At 44.2% G+C, this 23,797-nt stretch overlaps 1 protein-coding gene across 1 annotated transcript in view; it reads left to right on the top strand.

Moving 5' to 3' along the window:
• Positions 1–23,380, top strand: part of SETD5 (SET domain containing 5) — a 60,801-nt gene extending 37,421 nt beyond the window's left edge. The window contains exons 14-24 of the mRNA XM_072347432.1: positions 1,417–1,695; positions 2,457–2,777; positions 4,191–4,433; positions 7,698–7,827; positions 8,862–9,115; positions 10,848–10,904; positions 12,416–12,862; positions 14,427–14,713; positions 17,753–17,886; positions 20,859–20,932; positions 21,114–23,380. Of these exons, the coding sequence (XP_072203533.1) occupies positions 1,417–1,695; positions 2,457–2,777; positions 4,191–4,433; positions 7,698–7,827; positions 8,862–9,115; positions 10,848–10,904; positions 12,416–12,862; positions 14,427–14,713; positions 17,753–17,886; positions 20,859–20,932; positions 21,114–21,713 (2,826 nt within the window). The 3' untranslated portion in view covers positions 21,714–23,380. The remainder of the gene's footprint in view (positions 1–1,416; positions 1,696–2,456; positions 2,778–4,190; positions 4,434–7,697; positions 7,828–8,861; positions 9,116–10,847; positions 10,905–12,415; positions 12,863–14,426; positions 14,714–17,752; positions 17,887–20,858; positions 20,933–21,113) is intronic.
• The last annotated feature ends 417 nt before the right edge of the window (positions 23,381–23,797 follow it).

Below are 23,797 nucleotides of genomic sequence, written 5' to 3'. Positions count from 1 at the left end.
TTTTGTGCACCTTATTGTTGTCTTGATCAAAGTATTTCTTAGTGCTTTTGGTTCTGAGTCTCTTTTCAAGTTTCTTATGTTCTTATTTTTATTTTTTGGTTTACAAAGAAATAGTGAAGAAAAGGGACTTCTGTCCTTCTGCCAGGCAACAAATATATCAGTTAGGAGTTCCTTGTTTGCTGTGTTCACTGAATACCCTGACCACCATGCTTTTCTCTAATCAGAGAGGTCAATCTTCCATGTGGAAATTTCCTGAGAATGTTTTAATCATTAAGATAGAACGGTAAATTGCAGAGCCAGGGGCCATCCAACAGAGGTATCCTTGGATTATCTCATGGATTTTTTTAGAAGGGGAAAGATAAAGCTGTAAGTTTCTGCTCAGGTTTGAATGAAAGGAGTCTCCCATCAGACTGACCATAAGCTTAGAGGGAAGACTCTATTTTTAATGCAAGGAAACTGATCTGAGACAGAATAGTTCAAGTCCAAGTGAAGTGTTAGGTTCCCATGAGCTTGTAAGCCCCGTTCCTGTGCGTGTTTCACCAGTTAATCAGCTCTGATGATATTCAGTTTTCTATACTTGGCACCAGGTAAAATACCTTTACCTGAAGTTTTCTCAATCTTAAAAATTTATTTTTGTGGACTGAATGTTCTTGCAACATAACACTACAGTGGCAGGGTTGCTGTGTGTTACTATTGCTGTGTGCTTTAAGGCACTTCCTCCCCCATGACAATTCCTAGAAGGCACCTGATCCCAGCTGATTCTTCTTGAAATTCACTTGGCTTGTCTGCCAGGCTCTGCAGCATTATTGTACTGGGTCTTTTACATATGGAATTATATTTCTGACACAGCTAGGTGATAAGAGTTCCTGTTGTTTGTTTACCTGATAAATATCTTCTTGCCTCCCTGCTCTTTTATGTTCTGTTTTTCTTATCCAGAGTAAGCTGCTTGGACAAAAGCTTTTGTTTTGAGCTGGGTGATCCCCTGACAATTTGTGTGGTAGTTTTGTCCTTGCTGAAAATTACTGATTCACTTCTGTTGCCTCTGGCTTATGTTTGCTTCTAATGTTTTTTCATTAGCAAGCAGATCCATTTGTTTCCAGGTCATCTTTTCATTCTGTTCTTTCTCTTGGTTTTCAGTTCTTAAAACTTGTTTCTTTTTGGCTACTTTATAAATGTAATTCAGTAGTACCGAAGTGGTCCTATTTAAGAACCAAATCTAGTTCTTCTTACTACTCTATGAATGCATAATTACATTGTCGGTATTCTGGGAAATTTGCTGTATTAAAAAACATGAATACTTGAAGGAAAAAGTTCAGCATTTGTTCTCCCAGATGTTCTGCATCCCATGTATGTTCTTGCATTCTCCTGTGTGTGTGATATGCAGTGCTAACTTCGATTTACTTTTTTTTGTTCTAGTCCCGGGAAGACAGGAAGGTAGAAGCCATCATGCACATGTTTGAAAACTTGGAAAAGAGAAAGAGGAGACGAGAGCAGCCATCAGACCGGAGCAGCACTGATGCTGAAGTCAGCATCAATTCTGAGACTCCTGAGCTGGAGGAAATAAAAACAGAGACTCCTGAAACTGAGGATGCAACTTCAACACTGTCTGCTGCTCCTGCTGCTGCTGCTGCTTCCAGTGTTTCTAACAGTAACAGCAGTACTGGGGTGAACACAAGGCGGTCTTCACAAGTAGCGGTAAGATGAAGATGTGTAAGATCCTGCATACCAAACTCATAAGCAGCTTGTCACATCAGGATTGGGAGAAACTTCAGAGGGTCTCTAGACTATTCTCACCCAGACAGGGCTGGCTTTGAGGTCAAACCATGCAGCCCAGTGATTTACCCTGTCTTGTCTTTAGTACTTTCAAGGGTGGAGATTGCACATCCTTTGAGAAACCTCATCCAATTCTTGGGGCAAAAAACTTTTGCTTTTTATCCAGTCTGAATGTATGTATGTTATCTTGTCATCCCACTATGTGCTGCTGCAAAGAGCCTGCGTTTTCTTGTGTCCTCAGTTTGAATGTAGGAAGGCTTTTCTTAGGTGGCACTCTTCTTTGGGTGGATTAAGCCCATCTCCTTCACTCAGTGGGTACCATATATTAGGAGGTCTTTCCCCTTTTCTTTGTGTTTGTTTTTTTTGGGGGGGGGGTTTTGCTTGCTTTTTTTTTTTCCCCCTGTCTACTTTTGTTGTGTGTGTTCCCATTATACAGCATATATTTTGCATAGGTATTTTCACAGATACTTGACTAGAATGATGCTTGCCAACTCAGATCAGAAGTGAGCATAGTTGCCTTAAGACAAATAGTAAGTTGCATAGTGCTGCTGTCTTACTTAAGACCAGTATTCTAGCTGACCTCTTAAGAACACAGCAAAGAAAACAGTAGTGTGTGTCTGTCTTTTAGAAGAGAAACGGAAGGCTCCTAGTGATCCTTGGACTAATGACAATTTATGTTGTAGGATGCTGTCCCAGAAAAAACAGTTACTAAGCCTGCTCCAGCAAAACCCTCCAGGCCCCGACCAAAAAGCCGATTCTCTCGATACCGGACCAGTTCAGCACAAAGACTGAGAAGACAGAAACAAGCCAATTCCCAGCAAGCTGAACTTGTACAGGCTGTCTCAGAGGAGGGAAGCACTGCCAGCTTGGTAACCACAACAGATGTCACCAGTGTAGAAGGTCCAGGAGAAGGCAGACAGTTGATGGGATCTGACCCAACTGTTATCCTGGCTGCAGGATCTCAGTCTAATCGGACTGCAGTGAAGTACCCCAAAACTAAAAAGGTAAATAGGATCAGATGCTCAAACTGGACAGGGAAAAAGTAGGTGTTTTGTGGTCCTTAAGGAAAAGTTGGCTCAGGGGAAACTTCTTCAGAACACTCAGAATGACCTGATTTTATATTGGCTTTATTTTTTCTCTCGTAGTGTCTAAGAGCCCTCATCATGAGTCAGATGCTGTGCAAAGACCAAGAAATGATTAGCAGATCAATACAGTTAGTCTACATAGAACGTAGATAACAGCGGGCTGATGGAGGTGCAGTAGGAATGGTCTCACTGTTGGGGTGCAGCAAAGAGCCTAGAGACAAATCATACAGCTTTATCTCTGTGGGGAGGAAACCACTTCCAGCTTGAGGGATCCTGGCAAAAGGGTTGAAGGGGGATTGTCATTATAAGGAATTGGGTGATGGAGGGTGAACCCTGGTTGAGAAAGCGAAAAGTAATGCCTGTGATAAGGAAGAAAGCTAGGCTGAAGAAAAGAGTGTGCTCTTTGTGGGCACACTGAGCTTGAGATATTACCCAGTCATTTGTGAGGTGCTAGGCACTTCTCAGAGAAAAGAATCCATAAACTGCATGCATACAGTCTTGAGAAGTTTGCTCCATGCTTTTGGTGTATTGGAAGCATGGAGGAAAAGGCTGTCAACCAAGAATTTTACATTAAATCAAACAGCACAGAGGTGAAGTGAGACTGACTTTAAAAAAAACAAAAAACAAAAAACACCAACAAAGCCACCAGAATTAACTATTATTTATTGCATCCTGCAAAGAATAATAGAGAGTCTCTTGTTTATACTGCCACGAGGATGAGAGAAAAGTTGAGCTATTATATAGTAAGGGTTAGGTGGTGTATGAGTTTAGAATGGCATAGCAGTGTGTTGAGTATGGAGATCAGTAGCAGCATCTTTTAGAGATAGGTGGGATGGCAGGATGGGGGTTATTTGTTTAGAACAAAATGGAATGGGTTAGCTTTCAGCTTGGCAGAACTGAAGACTGAGAGAGAAATGTGACTGCAGACTAAAATATGCAAGCTGTGAGAAGTTTCTGAGGGAAATGAGAAATTGCAGAAGATAGAATGCCAGCATGTACTGGGAATAAAAAATAGCTATGAATACAGTTAGGCTTGCAGCTAGAAACTGGCTTAGAACAATGCAGTCAAATTCTAGGCAAACCTTCTAATACTATTAATGAAGGTAAAATTGAGCTACTTCTATAAAACAGGATTAACTGATGCTGTGCCTACAGTAGTTGAGAATTGGAACTGATGCAGCAAAGTTGTGGTTCTGTTCTTTCCTGTTGAGGAATATAAGGAGGTTTAGCATACAAGCTGACCCTGCGCATTGCTTTCCTGTGTGCCTTTGTGCCGTATTACCTTTCTTCTTCCTCTGTGCTAGTTGCATTGACATGTGTTTTCTTCTTCAGTATCTTGTTACGGAATGGCTGAATGACAAGGCAGAAAAGCAGGAGTGCCCTATTGAATGCCCTCTGCGCATTACTACGGACCCAACAGTTTTGGCAACAACTCTAAATATGTTGCCAGGTCTCATCCACTCCCCGCTAATTTGTACCACACCTAAACACTACATTCGTTTTGGATCACCTTTCAACCCCGAGAGGCGTCGAAGGCCCTTCCTGTTGGATGGAATTTACAGCTCTTGTAAAAAGGTATGTTTGCTCATGTCTTACCTTTGGGGGCTGTATACTCATCATGCTGTTACAGGCACAACTGTAAATCTGTCCTGTTCTATTTGAGCCTGTTTCCATGTATTCCTGCTGAGCTGGCCTTGTCTGGTGTCTTGAGGCAGTTTGCAGGTGGTGACTGCTAACCCTCTTCTACCCAGGGTTCAAGTCTACATCCTTGCTTTTTACTGTAGTAGAACTGTTCTGTGATTCCCTTTGAAACATTTATTTTTGCATCTCTAGTGGCTGTTTATTATCTAGCATATGAGATTTGAGGGGTTTAATTGTTGCCCTTAAAATGCATTTCCTCACTACTTTCACAGTCAGAAGATGATTGGCTTTGTGGGGATAGGACAGTGTTCCAAAACACTTTAGGAATACAGTGCCTCAGTCAGGTTCTGATCTCTTTGGAGAGCCTGTGTTATTTAGCAGAGCAAGCCCACAGCTCTTTTTGGGGTCACAAAATAGCTGTCTATTTGCGGCCCTGTAGGAAGCCCAAGCTGAGTACACTCTCCAGAGATGGTATGTGGCCAGCAAAAGCTAGCATTTACCCATCCACAGGGAAACAGAAGTTCAGTCACATTTCTATCTGAATCTGTCTTGCCTGTCACCTGTCAGCTTTGCTCAGAGGCTTTTCCAGTTCCTGTATAATTAATTACCTGAGAGCAGCTTTATGGAAATCCTTTCTGATCTCACAGTCTTGGTAGCTCTCAAAGTCAGGCACCATGTCCTAGTTTCTTTGCCCTCTTTTGAGGAAGTTAGTCCAAAGAGAAGTTTTGGACTTTGCTATTCTCACCTCCAGCCAATTTGTTGCCTTACACTAACACACGCTTCGGAAAAAAAAGGTCTCTCCTCATTATTTCCATCGTAGATATAGCTCTGATGGTTCATATATACTCATGGGAACAAAGTCCTGTTTGCTTCCATGGGCAATCTTCCCATGTTTCTTTTGTTACCTTTGGCTATTTTCTAGTCATACAGTAATTGTGACTGCTTGAGAGAGAATGGAATAGTCTCACTATGGACTTCTTTCATTTGGTCCATGTCTTTTTGAAGTCAGTGAACGTTGTTTTGCAGCTCAGGGATTCTTGGTGCTGAATAAAGCAGAAAGCTACTGTGTGTCATGTAGCCTATACCTATTTGTGCTTCCCAGTATGACAACTGAATTTTCTTTTGACAGGTTGATTTAGACCTGTTCAGTCTGTGATTTACCGTGTTTGTTAGAAAAAATCTATTTGTTTTCAGGGCCATAATTTTAGAAGTGATTGTTTCTGGCTTTGTGTGGTATTTTGTTCTAGTCTGTATTGAGCTGTGTCCTTTTTTCTCCCATCCGTTTCCCAGATTACTAAGAAAATGTTGAATGCTGTCTTCTAGCATGTTCTTGTTCCTCCTAGGCTGGCATCGTCTGAAAACTTAACCACACTGTTTGTTCCAGTACTTAAATAATTAGTGATGGATTTGGTGTCCAGAACTTACGTTGCACATTTTTTAGTAGATCTCTACTTTTTTGAAATAAAATAATTTATAAATAATTTATAATAATTTATAATAATTTATAATAATTTATATATAAAATCCTAATAAGAATTTTCATCTACTTTATAGGAGTTCCCCAGTTTTTCCATGCAAAAGATTACTTGCTAGCATTTGGAGCTTCTATCATTTCTGCTGACATCCTGGAGATGCAGGAAAAAGTCAGGAATGTTCAGAAAGCTCTCACAAGATCTCCTTTTCAGCTAGCTAAGGTCTAGAAATGGTCCAGAACTTGATAATATTACTCTCCCATGATCTGATCTTTGTTGTATCTGCTTCTTGATTATTCGGTCAGGAATGATGATTTATAAAGATTGCTCAAATCGGTTACATGTATTTTCTTGGGTTGTCTGCAGGCTTCTTTAATCTGCTGAGAACTGTGCCAAAGAACGAAGCTGATCTCAGCTTGCATCCAAAGCATGCCAATGTCTGTACCTTACAGGGAAACTGAACTGTATAACGTGTTCACATTCATCACACGTTCAGTGACTTGGCTGCCAGATCAGATGCCACATTTGAGATAGCAGTGCTCCACACTGGCTGGCTGGCACTCCATGCTCTTTGTAGTGGCTGCAGTGTAATCCACTGAGATAGATTTGAACAAAGAAGGTGTCTGTTGTACACTATTGAAGGCTATCACAGTAGGTCCTGTCACCTGCTCTTCACCTCTGCATTAAAGTTGTTTCACTTCGAGAACTGTGACCACTGAGTTTCCGACACGCTTCCATGATAGCTTGAGGAATCATACATTACATATATGTACCTCTGATAGGGCACTCATTGCTGATGTGCAGAAGAACTAACTGGATTACTGAAAGGCAAAGCTATGGTCTTAAACCTTTCTTGGAGAATAAAAGACTTGTGAAGTGAATCCCTCGGGTAAACTACACAAATTGTTGTATTTTTATAGCAGTTTTCCTGTCATTTGGCTGAATTACCTTTGTGTTTTCCATTTCGTATTTATAAAGTAACCAAAGGTTTCCTGCCTGTCGTCAGGAGTTAGTTTGGATCAAGGAGTAGAGCTTAGCGCAGCCACTGCAACAGCTCATTTGATGAGTCTGCAATTCAAGTTCATATCCATGTTCTAAAGACCACTGTGATTTTTTTCTCTCTTTTGTTTGTAGCTGAAGAAAAAATTCCTCTTTTTTTTTTTTTTTTTTTTTCCTTTTTTGTTTTAAACCCCTTGAAAACGGCTGCTTGTGTTTTATCAGATTTTTTGTTCTTTTTCTCTGCCTGGAAGCAAGCACAGTCCTGGAAGAACTATGTGACTAAGCTTGGCCATTTCTCAGAGGAATTGTTAGAGAAGAATCTATGTAAGGCTCTAATGTGCCTTAGTGAGGCAGTGTGCTCGTGCTCCGTAGCAGGAAAAGACTTCTTTCCAAAAATGTTTTAAGGCAGCTTATCAGACAGCTCATCTTTATTAATGAAGCTTATCAATGAAGTAGTTCTTGGCTACCAGATTTTTTTATTTTATTTATAATTTGCTTTTATTTTTTACTTCTGTTATTGTTGAAGACTTGCCTCTAGTATACATTTCATCATGTGCACATAGTCAAATCCATCACAGTAGCTGTTAGTACATGTGAAGAAGGTAATCTCAGTGTTCTGAGCAGTCTGCCCCACTGCACAGTAGTGTAGGAGTTCTAGTACATCCTGCAAGGTTGCACAGAAAGTACTGGAGGGGTTGCACGTTTATGTAGTCTCGTTCTGTTTCAGCGCTGGATCAAACAAGCCCTGGAAGAGGGGATGACTCAGACCTCACCAGCTCCACAAGAGAACAGGACCCAATGTCTATACCAAAGTAACGAGAACAGCAGTTCTTCCAGCATCTGCAAAGATGACACAGGTGAGTAATGAGCACCATGAGGGCACTTGAGTGAAGCTGGGGAAGCTGCTGAATAACAAGGGCAGTTATGCAGGTTGACATCTTAATGTGTACTGCTGCTTCATGGCACATCTTTGTGACGGGTGAGAAAGTTAGCTTGCCTTTCATTCAAATTTCTGTAGACTCGTTCTAGCTTTGAGCATCATGTGTTAAATTTCTCAGTATTTTCCTATGAAAAGACAGTCACTTTATCTTGCATCATTGACCCCAGTGTCATGTAAGCATTTGTCCAGTGGTGGGAGGGGAAGTACAATTTCATCTCTTTTCAGCAGGATGCTGTTAGATGGACAAAATATCTGCTGACTATAGAAAGATGTAGCAAAGTCTGAGAGGCATGTATGTAACGAGCAAATCAATCTCAAAGATGGAGGAGCTCGAATATGTGAGTAAAGTAGCAGGACGGTTAAGTATTTTGTCTGAATCTTTCCACAGAGAAAGAAGTTGAGAAGATCCACCTGATCAGTGATAGGTTTTCCAAGAATGACAGGCAGAAAGCTAGACAATATGAAGATGATAAGAAAGTGAGACATGAACAGAGTGCCAGAACCATTAGAAGCACATCCCTGAGCAATACCTGAAGAAGCAGACAACTAAGCTGCAGGATTTACTTAATTGTTGGGATTTTTTAAACAACACGTTTAAAAAGATATTACAGAAAGGGATTAATCTTTTGTGGGAATAAAATGTGTTGGAACTGTACTGATGTTGCACATAGGAAACTACTGGGTTCAAGAAATGAAAACTGCTCTTTCTGGTTTGTTCATAGCAATGATAGTGACATTTCCTTGTGACCCTCCCCTATACTATATACCTTCCTGGCTCCTGTGCCCCTAGCTCCCTCTTGTGCTTCTTTTCTACTAGTTGAAATATTTTAATTCATAGCAGTGTTGGATATTCGTGGGCTTTGTTTGGGTTGGGAGCAGGGGAAAGGAGATGGTATGTAATTTGCAGCTGTTAATGGTGCAGCCTTATCCTCAGTTCACTTTACTTTTCAGACTTGCTGAGTCCCCTAAAGAAATGGAAGTCTCGCTACTTGATGGAGCAGAACGTTAAGAAGCTGCTGAGGCCTCTGTCTCCTGTCACCCCTCCACCTCCCATCCCTTCAGTTCCTGGCTCAGTGAGCCCACAGCTGGCTACACCCTGCTCATCTGTGCCAGGAGAGGAGGAAAGTCGCAATGGTTATGGTGTGATGTTCTCACCAATTCCTTCTCTGGCTGCTAGTCGCTGCAATACTCCACTACAGTTTGAGGTAAATCCAGCTGGAGGCTTGAAATGCCAAAGAGAGGAACTGGAATATATGCCACTGGGGTAGCACTAGACCTATCTTCCTATTTGAATATGCAGCTGTATTCCTGAGCAGCATGGTGGTGGCAGACTCGAGTACTGCTGCCTTTTTCCTCTACTCCACTTCTGTCTGTAACAAATTCCTTTCTCCATTAAATATCAAACCTTGCAGCAGCCCAGCCTCCCCTCATGTCACAGTTATCAAAAACATTAGATTAGTTCTTTTCTCCATTTCTACAGCTCCCATATTTTGCAGGCTCTTTAGTCTTCTTTACTCATCTTCTCTCCTTCATCTCTCATTGCCCATATGGTTCCCAGTCCTTCATGTCTCTTCCAAAGAGTGTTATGTTGTTCCAGTTTCCATAGGCTGTCTGACACGTCCTCATCTTCTTTTTCCCTCAACAGATTTCAGTCATCCAAAATATGGTAGAAATATTTTACATCGCTTTCCACTGTGTTCTTCATTTCTCCTTTTTCTTGCTGGTGTAGCAAGACAATACTTTGTGCCTTTGATTTCACGACAGCTTCCTTACATGTAAAAGTACTGAGCAGGCTGTCTAGGTGGATTTCCTTGCTCTAAAGTCTGAGTGAAAGTTATCTGCATCTATCCAGCTAGGACTTTCCACTTCCATTTTGTGTTGCATTTCTTTATGCAAATAGGAATTGTGCTGTTTGTAGTTTATTTTTAGTTTACAGTGTTGCATATTTTCATTTAAGAAATTGAAAAAAAATAGAATAAAAAGAGTCTGCTGCTCAGACTCTGCCATTAAAAGCTAATTAAAATTAATTCTGTGCAGTGACAGAATGCTCTATACCGGAGACTGTTTTGCTCCCTCATCTACTTTGCAGCAGAGCAAACAGTCCTTTGTGGTATTTTTAGCTTAGTGTGCTTTTGATTATTTTCTTTGAGAACCCTTTTTCTGAAAGGTGTCTGAAAGGCGTATCTGTGGAGGTCAGCAGGGAAGGTTGTGGAGCACTGAGGAAAGAGATGAAAGGCTGTTTCAGGCACAGAGCTTGATTGTAAATTGTCCTTACTTCTGCTGTGGTTGAGGTAGCAGATCAGAGCAGTGTTGCTGTGCACCTCCTCAGTCTAGTCATTGATTTTCCAGTCTCACCTTAGCATGTTGGTTGCAACATTAGAAGCCTGTATTTCTCTATGTTTCTATATGCTTGCCCCATTTACCTTTTTTCCCTTCTCTAGGAAAAGTCTTAATATCTTGATAGATTATAGGCAGCTTTGTTCACATTTCTGCATTTCTCCAAACGCAGCTCATTTGTAACAAGTCTATTTTAATGTCATGTCTGTTTCATTTAGTTTTCCATTCTAGCTTGAGAGAACATCTCTCACAAAATAAACTCATATGAAGGTTTGTACTTTATATGAGTTATATGATGGTCCTGTGGCCATACAACATTGTGGGAAGAAAACAATAGTGATTCTTTTCTTGATCTACAAGCTTCCTCGAGTGAGCAGGTGATAATCTACTGCTGGCTTGCTGGGGAATGTATCTTGTAAAGCTTCTAGGAAGCTTTAGAAATCACTGGACTTGACAGAGTTAGCATTAAGTATGGGCCAGTTCCTGGGATAGCCTTTGCTTAGAGTGGCCACTGCTAACCTCTTTGCTTGTTTTTATTGACTTCATTTTGCTTCTTGACTGTTTGGCTATATGAATAACAAGATGCTTTCCCCCCTTCAGAACGTATCCTCCCCTGAGAGTTCCCCTGCGCATAGACCTGAGTCCATGTCACCTGAGGTGGGTATCACTACCTCAGTTGCATTTGGGATGAAGAGCATGTGTGTTTATTTGAGGCTTCAGTGAGATGGGAGGGATAAGAAGTTTGTGGGTTGTTGGGAATGAGGGTGGAGCTTCTGTTGCAATAAGACTGAGGAGGTGTTTTGGGATTATCACGAGAGAGAAAACAAAGCAAAATGAAATTAATCGAAGACTGGAACTTATTATTTGTTTGTTTGCATTTGTGGAAAACAGGTGATGTAAAGACCTGGTATACTGAAGTGCAGGCAGGAGGTTGGGGTTGCTGAAAGTAGCACAGTAAGCATCAGCCCTAGCCCAGGAAACACGTGGTGTGCAATACTTACTAAGTAGCAGCAAAATGGTAACGAGGGAAGAAATTTTGCTGGTTTTTGCTGATTTACCAGTGTTTGCTAGTAATTTAGACTAGCTTATTGGAGGCATGGTAGGGGCACCTGACCTGCCCTTTTCAGCCTTGATTTACATCTTGTTCACTTGCAGTCTTAAAGCGTTGAGGAGACACAAGATAGTAGTACTTTATTTCGCTGCTGGCCTGTTGTGAAACATGAGGTGAAATTTCACAGTGGAAAATACACATTCATCTCTAATGTGGCAGATTACTGGGGCTGTAATACAACAGTGGGAATCATTTCAGCAGCTGCAGTAGGGAGGATCTGGTGCCTGGTGCTGCTGATTTCCCTAAGCACTGTAGTCCTGCAAAGAGCATGAAGTCGTGTCAGTTATGTTCATTGTCTGAAATCTTGACAACACAGTGAAGGAGAGCATCGTTTATTCCTTTGCCTGGGAGGTTTTTTGGCACTTAAAGTTAGAAAAATGGATATCCCATTGTATCAGTGCCTAGTGTTCAGAAACTGTGACAGCGCAAAGATGATGCCGTTACGCCTTTGTTAGACAATGTAAAATGTAGAAATGCCCTATAAATTAAATGAATGGACTATTGTTAGAGTTCACTGAAAATGAGATGTGAAAACAAATGGCTTGCGGATTCTGGGCATCATATTGTTAGGGAGTCAGTAGTGGTTGACTGGGGGCATTCAAGAAGTTGGCCAGTAAAACAGCAAATGGGCAGCAAATCTCTTCTGTTTTCTCCTGATAGTGAACCTAGCTAGCATGAACTGCTAATGTCAGCTTTGGGACATTCGGGGTATTCAGAGATGCTTTTTTTTTTTCCCCCTTCATTGCCTGGACAGGGATAATGCTGAGTCTTGGCCTCTGTTGCAGTAAGACCCTTAAATGGGGAAAGGGCATCTTGTAATAGACAGCTAAACTTAATTATTATTTAGCCCTTGTCATTCCCTTCTAGAACAAACAGAACAGTGCAGTACAGTGTCAAAAGGGTGACTAAAAACAAAAAGCAAGTGGAAAGCAAGAAGTCTGCATTGTACTGCATTGTCAGAACGTTTTCTGACTTAAGTTTCTCTCCCCATCCCTGCCTGATCCTGGTCCTTTTCCTGACTTCCCACCCCATCCTATGGCCTTCCTGGATTTTGTAGCTCTGCCTCCGATCTGACGTGGATTCCAGTGCAAACACCTGCCCAGAACGACCGTCGCTGCTCAGCTTTGGATCCTCTGATCTGGCTCCACAACCTTCCATAAACTCTACTTCAGAGACAAACTTCCCAGGAAAAAGTGGGGAAGCACAGATGCTGCTACGAAGCTCTGATCAGGCTTTTCGGACAGAGTTTAATTTAATGTATGCCTTTTCTCCATTGAACGCTATGCCACGTGTGGATGGTTTGTTGCGGGGATCTGTGTGTTTGGGAGAAAGGAAACCAGTGAATTCGGAAGCAGGATGCTGCAGCTCTCCTTCTGAAGGATATTTCAGCAGACATGAGTCAGGACTGCTTAAAGAGACAGCGCATGGATCCATGTCTCCCTCTGGTGAGAGGGCTTGTGAAGGTGTCCGATCTACCCCCCAGAATCCACCACAAAGGAAGAAGGTAATTATTCTTGTAAGAGAGAGTCTAAAGCTGCAGAAATTCTTTTACCTTGGGGAAGACATGTGGGTAAAAATGAAGCTTTTCTTTAAAAAAAAGGAATATAACTGAAATAAACTTGGCAGGTAATGGAGGCGTCCAGCCTGGACCAAATCGGTGAAGTTGTTAAACGATATGGAGCTGCCATTTAGGTGAGATTCCGATGTGAGAGTTAGGGGTGGGGGATCAAAATCACATCAGAAATATCTCTTCGGGGGAGCACAGGAAGGGAAGTGTTCTGCTGGTAGCCTTCATGAACAGCTGTTAAAGAGAGTGAAGAGCCAGAGTAATAACAAAGTGCAGCTTATTTTGTTGGTGGAAGTGTTACTTGGAAGGAGAGCCCAACATTTCAAAAGAAAATATGGGCTGTTTGCTGGAAAGGCTTATTAATATGGGAAAATAGCAACATGGTGGGGAAAGTAGGTGAAGATTGTTGAATAAACTTAGCACTTTAAAACTGGAAGCTCAGGAGTATTGTTTAAAAGAAAGGAAACGAGAACTGGTGTCTAGTAGTAAGCCAATAACCCTCAGGGAGCTAAAACTGAGTAGAAGTGATAATCAGGCATTGCTGTGATAAAAACAGGTAGTGATAGGACAGATGAACACACGCTTGTGCACATATTTACCATGCTTTACCCTGTGCTCAGACTTTGTTGGCAAGTCTGGCAACTTGGGTCAAGTCTCCAAGTGGTTGGAAGATCTTTCTTGTAGTTGGTTGGTTGTTTTTTTGGTTATGCTTATCTTAAAAACTTCATACGTTGTGTTACTTTTGGAAATACCTTGTTCAGCACTTGAACATTGTAAAGGTTTGTATGCAGACATTGAACTGTAGTTGTTAAATTCTTCATGAGGGACTGTGCCTCATAATAAGGGGAGGCGTGCAGAAAGGTAAGCGCTCAGCTGGAAGTACTGGTGTAGTTTTGGTCCTGCTGTCCTGTGTTGCAAGGCAGCATCATGGGATGTTTTTGTCTGTGCCTTTGACAAATCTGAGGCTGATTTGCACAAAATATATACCACCTCTTTCAGAGGAATATAATTTACTTATAGAGCATGAACCTGCTCTAAGAGGGTTAGAATTCTGTGCCAGGCTCTGCCAAGTCACAGGTCTCCTACACAGTTCAGTGTGGCTGAAGTGGTGGTAGTGGTGAACAGGACTCTGAGAATCAGTTGTGTGAAGAAGGCTCTTATTGTGAGGTTTGTGAGACGTACAGGTGTACTGATCTGCACTGTGTTGTGTCACAAACCACAGAGTGCTGAAGAATGTCAGAAGCAGTGTGAAATTTCAGAAGCAAACTAGCCACATATCACTTCTGCAGTATCAGTTGTAAATGTGGGTAAGTGGTTCAAATTTGCACCGTTTAGCTCTTTTTCCAGGTTGCCTGCAGATTCAGGAAGATTTATAATCCCAATGGAACTTCTAAGGTTTCATCTGCAAAGAGAAATAATGTTTAAGATGATGTGTAGGTGTGTTCTTTTCCCTGACCTTGTCCCTAGCTTTCCCTGACTCATAGCTGTATTTTCCTTGCAGGTATCTCTGCTAGAATACCGCAAGAGGAAGCAAGAAGCCAAGGAGGGAGGCGATTCAGTGCGATGTGCAGGGACTCCTACCCGCCAGGGCAGCAGTGGTTCTGGGACTGACACAGATGCCAGCAGCCAGCCGGGCTCTATAGTACGAACTCCATCCTCCCCACAAAGTGGCTTCTCCCCTTCTCATCCTTCCCTGCCTCACGTAGAGGACATCAGCCCACCAGACTCGAGGGGGGCTGGTTCCTCAGCATCGCTCTGCAAATCCCAGGAGAACATCAGCAGCAGGTGGTGAGTGTTATCCCTCCAAGCAAGGCTCAGACTGCTCTGCAGAGATGAACCAAACTCGGGGGGGGAGGGAGGAGGGCATTTCTGTTACAGTAATTGCAGTGGGATGGATTCTGTTGAGTGTCTTGGCATAGTTCTTGTTCTTAATTGCTGAACCGTGAAGAATACCAGCAGCCTTCTCGGCTTGCCCTTTAGTTCTTAGTTTAGATATCAAAAATCTGCCTTGAAAGATGAAGTTAAACAGTTCTCTCTTCCACCAGTTTCCTTTTAAGGACCCAAGTTTGAAGGACTTAACTTGTAATGAGAATTTAATCTAGTTGTAGGTTAAGAGGTCTTTTGTTGTTGAATTTCCACTCTGTTTTTGACGTATGTGATACGGGGTTGGTCTTTTCAGAAGGGGAAAGCTGATGGAGCCCTCTGCAACCTTGCATGTGAGAAGCAGGGACGGTGGAACAGCCTCAGCTTTCCTGTGCCTTGCACAAATAGCTTTGAAGTGCAGTTACCAGGCTGCAGTTGGTTTGCTAAAAGTGTGAAAAAAATCTCCTTATAGTGTTAGTGTGTAGAGATTTAATATGGGGAAATGCAAGTTTTCAGAGACTTTTAAACTCCATAGTACTGCCTGATCGCCAAAATGAAGCACTGCTGTGCTGAAATGCAGGGTGTTGAGCTATAGTCTGTACACGTGGTCTGTATTCACGGTGATGGTTGGAATTTAGGATGTTCTGCTAGCTGGAGGGATGTAGTACAGTGGCTTTGCTGCCTTTCATTCACGTTCTGTTTGTGGACAGTGCAGGTGTAAAGGCATGTAACACCCACTTGGTATGTGTGCACTTGTGTCGCTGCTTGTGCCCTGACAGGGGGTGGGAAGGGAAAGGTGGCTGAGCTGTGCTGAGGACTGCAAGAAATGTGAGGTTGGTAGTATCTCAGAGACATTGGTTTGGATGGATTTACAGGAATAATAAGATGTGCTTTCTTCCTTTCCACAGCCCTTCCCCACCCCAAGTATCCTCACTCTTCCAGTGTAAATTTACAAGATACAATTTATCTTGTGATAGCAGTCTGTGCTACTGTGTAGTCTGTCTGCCTGCTGACCTTCTGGCCAGGTGTCAGGGCTGACCGCAGCTGGGACAGGCAGCTGATGATTGCTTCATGATTATTTTGTGCGGGTATCACCTGCCCTTTCCCTCCCTTCCCACTTCTTTCTGCCTGCAAAAAGGTGAAAGAAAAATCTATCCAAACGGGAACAAAATGTTAGTTGGAGATGAAGTGTCTGCAGTAACCTTGCTCCTGTGTGGGGCTGCTCTGTGTGCTTCATCTGCTCCTCCTCAGCAGATGCTGTGGCTTCAGTTTATCACATGACTTCAAGAGTTGCGGGATTACATATGGTATTGTCATAGGACTCTGAATATAAAAGTTGAAGCCACGCTGATGTGTTTTGAAATAGGATTAAGCAGCTTTCCTGCCTTATTTCTTTTTTTTTAATCCCTGTTCTTCTGTCTTTTAATGGGCAAGGCTGATAATTACGGTCCCCTTCCACTTTAAAAAGAAACAGATCTTAGAAGCTGCACATTACAGAGTTCACCGTGCGGACCAGTCTCATCTTTAACTCTGGGCGCTTACATTTCTGATACACTCCAGACATTCACAATAGTGCCATACAAGGGACAAAAGAAAATGGTGGGATCTAAAATTTCGTGCCTTAATTTTCATTTGTCCGGATCTTTGCTGAATTCTGCACTATTTGCCAATAGCTTTCATTTAAAAAAAATGAAGTTTCTGTCTCTTTCAGTTGCCAAGATACAGCCATCACAATGTAAACAGATGTGCTGCTGTGCCCAGTAAACCCAGCCTTGCAGAAAACTGTCTCCAGCAAAACAATAGCAGCAACGAAGGTGTGAATTCACCCCCTCACCCCATTCACCTCCATGAGGTGTGAACTGTGGCCCCTTTTCCCTTCTGCTTCAGTGAGGGGTGAATTTCAATATCTGGGCTATTAAATGCATTTTTAAAGGCTAATGTAAAACACGGTTTTTAATATATCTTTAAAAATATATGTTAAATGCAGGACATACATTTTAGACTGCATATCAGCATGATATGCAGTATGTTTAATGTAACATTTGAATATAACTATATGATATTTGGGCAATTTTAGGGCACACGTTTTTCAGTGTCTGGGATAAGGCAACATGAATCCCTGATGGAAGTGCTACTATTTTACAGGTTAAAACACATACCTTTAAAGAGATTTGGATGATCCGGTGCATGGTAGGTGCGTGGCAGGGATCTGGGGTGTGTCAGTGGCCCTGCTTCTGTAGATTGGCTTTAGGAAAGCCACTTCACTTCTGTTTTCCAGCTCGTAACTAATGATGGAATGAGGTCTGGCACTAATCTTGAGAGTTTTTGTATTGCAGATTAAATGGCACAAAGTAGCAATAATGGACCGAATGGTCACGGTAAACTCTGCTGCAGGAACAGTGCGCTATCTCACTACTATGTTGGCATTCTGTTGTCATAAGATACTGGTTTTCCTTCTTTTTAGTTTGAATAGAAGTAATCTATGTAAAACACCTAAATGTAATTTTAAGACAACAGCAGATTTTCAAAGTGCTGTTGAATCTTGAAACAACTTTCTGAGACAAAACATCCTGTAATCAGGTGATCTACTGAGCTGAATGTTTATAGCATCCTTCTGATAAAAGATCTTGTTTTTCTCGGGGCAGTGCTATCATAGTAGCCTGTGACGGACAGTCTGAAATCCTACAGGAACTTATTTGTGTTGGAAAAGCAGTGAATTTTATTAATTTTATTCCTCATCTGTGTTAGAGAGCTGGTATTCTCTGATCCCTCCATTCTGTGGTAGAGGTTTGAAGCTGCAATAACTTCTTATCAGTGCATTTCAATAGAGACCTTTGAGACTTCAAAGACAAACTTGTCGTATAATTACAGCCAGGACCCCTCCCGACCCCCTTGTGTGTTGGTCACATTGATCTCAACTGTCTTAACAGCAGTCCTCAGCTGTTACTGGCTTTTTTGTTGCAGGATGGTCCCAACGTCGGTGGAGAGGCTTCGAGAGGGCCGAGGTATACTTGAGAAGGTGCTACGAAGTGGTGCAAAGGTATCCCAGAGAAATGAATCCTCACCTACCCGTGACAGCGCTGTTGAGAGGGATGCAGGTAGGAAGAGCTTCTGAGTTCCTTGTTGGTGGGGAGATGATGGTCTCAGCTTTGTAAACTTGCCAGTGAAGTCGTTTGTACCTTCATCTCTAGCATCATCAATGCCTGATAAAGGCCTTCTGCAAACCATACTTCCTTATTTGGAGAATATTGCCTGAGCCTGTAAATGTCTCCTGTTGGACCTGGAAGTTGTCCAGTTTTGTCCAGAGTTTGGATTCAAGATCCAGCTGCATTTTGTCTCTGGCAGTGGCAGCTTCTTTGCCCTTGGATAGATGAGTTAACTGGCATTGCCTCAATTGCACCTGTGTTCTGGGAATATGAGGGTGGTATCCCTTAATAATTCTAGTTGGCTGAACATCCAGAAAAATGTATCACTCACTGAAATGCACATTTGCTTCAGGCAGTGGTAGGAGCTAATATAGCTCTTAAATAATTCCATGTAGCTTCCTATATAATACAGCTTCCACACCTTACCTCATCTCTGTTTTGAAGTTACTTGATTCCTTGAGTTGTGATGCTTGTTGGTTTTGTGAGATACACTTATTCACTGAGATGAACTCAGTTCTGCCTTGCTGTTCCTCCCTTCTGTGACTGGTGGGCTGTTCTCACTCACTGAGTAGCACACAGGGTCAGTGAGTGCTTGTGACTTGAGCTGAGCTTACATCCCTCTGTTATCCAGCTGGGATTAAAGGTCAGTTGTGACTTCCTGTAGGGTGGGCAGATCACTTTGTCACTGCCCGATTTCTTAGCTGTGATACAGAGTTATTCGTCTTCTATTTATTTTACAGTCCCTGTTGAATATGGTTGCTGTTTTTCCTAACATGCCCAGTATGTAACAGAACCCTGCTCTCCCTTGTGATTTATGATGATGGATTATCACGTTTAAATAACTTAGTCTGTGCTGCTATTGATCTCTGCTTCTTCACAGTTGAGAACTATTAAGGACTCCCTCACTGATATACTTATAGCTTGCTGATGATCTGTAGTGGGGATCTGGATCTCTCTGGAGCATCTCCCCTCAGTGCATTTTCTTTATGTAGTCTCAAGGGATTCTCTTAGAACTTGTCAAAAATGCCACTGATTTAATGGGACCCAACTGTAATTCTCTTTCGTGTCTTTCTCATTCCAATGGAAGTGGAAAAGAAGCACTTCTCGCTCCTGCTTTGTGTCCTTCCTCCTCATGCAGGTATTGAGAAATCGTGGAGGGAAGTGCTGCCTTTGTGTTGTTAAGATGGCATAAAGCGGATTCGGGAAAGTTTGCAGTTTGTTCACCTTTTGTAATTTAGACTCTCCATGTAGCCTTCACTCCCCAAGGATTATTTTGTGCGCAAACACTGTGCCTAATATCTGCAGCACCGTTTGTGTAACTGGCCTTTTAAGAAACAGTTTCTTCTTGAAATCTTTAGAATTCTTCTGATTCAATTTCTGATCTCCTGGCTTGAATAGTTAGTCTCTTCTGTGCAAGACTGCTTAACAAAACATGCCTTGACTGCAATCTTTGCCTTTCTGCAGTGCGGTACTCAGAATGTCACCCGCAGCAAACAGCTACTCAGTGCTTTGGATGTGCTTTCAGGAAATGGAAGGTGGCACAGGATACATGGTGGAAGCTTCTTGTATCAGCCTCTGTGCAGGTCTTGTGCCCAGAGGAAAGATGTCTGAGCCTCAGCAGCAGAGAGGACAATTCCATCCAGGTTCCTGTTCGGCTATGCCAGCAACCATGATGTAGCACAGGACAACAACCGCAACAAAGCCATGGGCACTGCTGGCACTGATGCTCATGCCAGGGCATCTGGTACAAAGCCAGACCTGCCTGGCAGACATACAGAGCAGGGTAATGCAGCGTGTCCTGTCTCAGGACTGAGAGACATCTGTCATGTAAATTTGAAACTAATACCGACACTATTTCACCACGGCGTTTCAAACGCTGCTGCTGAGAGTCCCTGAGATGCTGCGGATAAACAGCTCCATCTCATCAGACTGCAACATCATAAATCTGATGTGAAATCTTCCAGTCCCACCGGTTTCTCTCTCTCCTAAACAAAGCACGATCACTTGCTTAATCCCGTGGTTGTAGCAGTGGCTACAGAAGAACACGCATGTCACAGTGACTGGGTCACTTGCTTGAACGTACTTCTTGCCTTATCTCAGTTGAGGTTCGGTTATTTGCTGGGACAAAAAACTCACCTGCCGTCTAAGATCATGGCATTGGAAGGGCTTGCTCTGCTAAAAAAAACCTTTTTCAGTTTTCTCTCTCCCATAGCTATGAGGTATCAGTGTGTACTGTGCTGCTGTTACCCCCTCAGCAGGTGCACCTTTTCACCATCTTGGTCAGCATTTGCTGAGATCTAAGAGTAAGCTGGCTTGGAGCAGCACACTGACTTGTAAAGCATGTTCCCCAGCATGGCAGCAGAGGTACAGTCAGCCTTGGCAGTGTGAGACTTCAGTCTTGGTCAGCACCTGGATCTGCCTTTGAGAAGAACCAGCAGCAGGAGCCTGCTGACAGCCCATCTAGGAAGGAGTAGCTTTATTTCCCCAGTTGTAACCGAAGCCAGTGAGAATTCCTATGGCCAAAACTGAGTGGGGAACTGCTGAGTCCTTAGAAACCGGCTTCTGCCTCTTGTGTCCTTCTGGAAACCCCAGGAGCATATGCTGTCTGCGTGCTGTCACTGGTGCAGCCATTCAGATAGGCTGGGCCAAGGCAAGTGAGCTTTGCACTAAACCAGAGTTGGTATAAGGGAAACAGCAGTTCATAATGTGTGTGGCTGTTGTGAGTCACATGAATGTTTACAACTGCCTTCTGTTAGGATTCTTCAGCTTCCAAAAGGCCAATGACTGGAGGAGCCACTCTCGTCTCAGCTGTAGATGGAGGCAGAACAAGACAGCTGCAGCATGCAGGTGTCACTTGAGAGGGAACTGTGGTGACCTCAGTCCAGGGGTGAAATGTAACACGTTGCCTGTGCTGTGCCTTGCAGATACAGCAGGAGGAGACACTCCAGAAGCCCACAAAGGACCAGCAGTTTACAGTCCTTCTCGATACAGCTACCAGGTAAATTCTGCCATTGGTTATCTGCCCGTTAGAAGTAAAGCTTTAGACGGCATTAGCGGGAAGGAAACTGTGTCGAGCTGTTAGTTATTCCCAGTCCTGATGTACTAAGCAACAAGAGTATGATGAAGTAGGAAATAGGGAATTGTGTCTGATGTCTTTTTTTTCCTACCGACACATTCAGCTCCTGCAGTCTGACAGTCCCCAGGCAGAGTCACAGACCCTCCTCCAGCAGAGCTCCTCCCCCTACCGAGGACACCTAACTCCTTCTCCTGGCTACAGCTACCGAGCGGCAGCACAGAGGACAGGACACAGCCTCTCCCACGGTTCCTCGGAAACATCCCTCTCCTCTTCCTCGTACTCCAGCCCTGCCCACTTGGTCTCCACAGACTCCTCTGCCCTGTTTGCAGGGAATTCGGGGTATTACAGCAGCCAGCAGCACTCTGGCAGTGCCAGCAGCAGCCTCCTGAAGAAGAGCTGCCCAGCTGCTGCCAGCCCAGCACAGCAAATGGCTGTGGACTCTCTTTCCTCAGAGTCTGGCTCTCAGCCCTGCACAGGAGCGTCCAGCTCCACCTCAGCTCCCCAAAGCTCCAGGTCACTACAGTCAGACTTGCGGACTATCAGCTTACCGAGCTCTGGGCAGTCAGTTCTCTACCAGGGCTCCCGAGGGGCGGTGATTTCCAGTGCACAACACTACCCGCACCGAGGGGGCAGCAGCGTCCATCAGTACAGACTGCAGCAGCTTCAAGGTTCTGGAGTAAAGACTCAAACGGGACTTTCCTAGGGCTGCTCGGACTCCAGGAGGAACAAAACTGCCCTCAGCTCCTTCCAGTTACCTCTGGAAGTGGCTCCTGGGCCGGTGTTGGGAGGTCGCACTCGATGCTGGGTGCCGGGGGGGGTGGTCAGAGGCTGAGGTCTGAATGCACGGGTGAGATTTGTGAGCAGTATTGGCCTCTGGCCTTGCAGAAGAAAGCAGATTTCTCTGAGGCAGAGACTGTAGCAAAGCTGTTCCCTGATGTGTGAGTACATTGCAAAAGGAAAAAAAAAAATAGAAAAAAAAAAAAGCAAGTGGTTCAAGTGCAATGACTGTGGTGCAGCCTCTGTCTCTTGTCCGTGCCCGTGGTCACTCATGCAGCACGGACATCTTTTTTTGATACAAAATGCAGTTTAAAGAAATCATTGGGGAAGTTTAACTCCGATCCCAAAGCTCTCTTTATAGGTCAGGTTCTCAGCGCGTTCTGGGGAGGGCTTTAATCCGTTACGATCATTCCAGTCACAAGCAGATGAGTGCACACTGCTGCCTCGGGCCGGGCCGCGGCTGCCGCAGTCAGAGCATTTCCAAGACGAGTCTCCACCAATGTGAACGAGCGGCAGGGAGTGGGACCTCGTGTGGGACCTCGTGTGCCCATTGCTGCAGGGGAGCTGGATGTGCCGTCCCACGGTGCGATCACCGCGTGGGGAGCAGGTCTGTGAGCGGGGAGCAGTGGGGGGGGGGGGGAGAGTCTGACCTGCAGGGCAGACGTGCTGGGGTCAGGGACCCCACGGAGCCACGCAGTGGCGGTGCTGTGGTGTGCTGGGGGCTGGCAGAGGGCTGAGCAGCTGCCGGGAGGGTCACGGTGCTGGGTCGGGGCTGTGATGTGCCAGGGGGACCCGCGTGTGGGGATGGCACGTGGGGTGTCCCTCCCACCTGTCTGCCGAGCGGGGCAGAGCCAGCCCGAGCACAGTTGTGCTGTCTGCTCAATTCCATAAGATTGCCAGCTTCTTTCTCACTTGTTTACTGTAATATCGGGCGTGTTTTTATTTATCTAATTTTATATTCAGTTATAACCATAGTAGGTTAGCTAATATACGACAGGTGTCATCCCTGGTGCTGCAGTGGAGCTTCTCCTTTCTCTCGGATAACATGATGCTGTGAGTCTGTCTCCCCTGTCTTTTCAGATGCACAGTCTGCTTCCTTCCTCTCTATTTTTTAGGACTGTTACAGGTCTCTCTTAATTCACAACCGAAATCAGGCGTTCGTTCAACCCGGGGGAAGGGGGGGGGGAGGAAAAGACTTTGAAACTACGGAATCAAAGAGTTCACTTTTCTCACACTGTCTGGCTGTGAGCATGTCGGGATGGAACTTGTCACCCTGCAGTCGGGTGTCTGTATACTGTATAAAATTAGGTGTAAACTTCGCTCGGCTTAGCCCTGGGTGTGCAGCCTCCCCTTCCACATGAGGAGCAGCACGGGGCAGGCGGGCTCTGCCCTGCAGGGCGGCAGGATGGGGCCGGGGGAGCTCCGTGCCCGGACACCAGCACCTCTGGTCAATAGCGGGGCAGGAGGGAGGGACCCTGGAAAGCTCTTGGAAAGGTGGGGGGCTGTAGCTTCTTACTCTAGTGGAGTTTTTACACCGTGCTGTAACATTTGAACTTTCACAAGAGATGTAATAATTTTGATAATAAAAATACTTAACTCGAAAAGCAGTGTTTCTGGAATCCCACCGCCCTGAATGGCTGCGCCGTGCTGTCCCCCCCCCGCCTGCCCTGCTGCAGGAGCGGCTGTACGATGCGGCTCTGCTCCTTCCCAGCCTTATGATCTGCCTGTATTTCAAGCACTCAGGTGCTGCGCTGGGGAGCCCCAGCCATTGAGGTAAGGGCAGCTCCCAGAGGTTCCTGCCTCCCACTTTTGGGGAGGAAGCTGCTGGTGGAGGATGCTCCCAGCATGACCTCCTTCAGGGCCCGTTCTAGGGCCGCGTTTGGTGCTTTAGAGCAGCGTGCCGTTATCCATGTTGTGCTGGTGCCCCGTTTTACCATCGCTTCCCTTTTCCTTAGGGATCCCGAGCTGGGCCTGGAGTGCAGCCACACTTTGACTGGGAAGCGTGAGGTG

The sequence above is a fragment of the Excalfactoria chinensis genome, chromosome 12 (assembly GCF_039878825.1).
Source record: "Excalfactoria chinensis isolate bCotChi1 chromosome 12, bCotChi1.hap2, whole genome shotgun sequence".
NCBI classification, from domain to species: domain Eukaryota; kingdom Metazoa; phylum Chordata; class Aves; order Galliformes; family Phasianidae; genus Excalfactoria; species Excalfactoria chinensis.
Note: the sequence above shows the minus strand (reverse complement) of the source record. Positions and strands in the feature narration are given on the sequence as shown.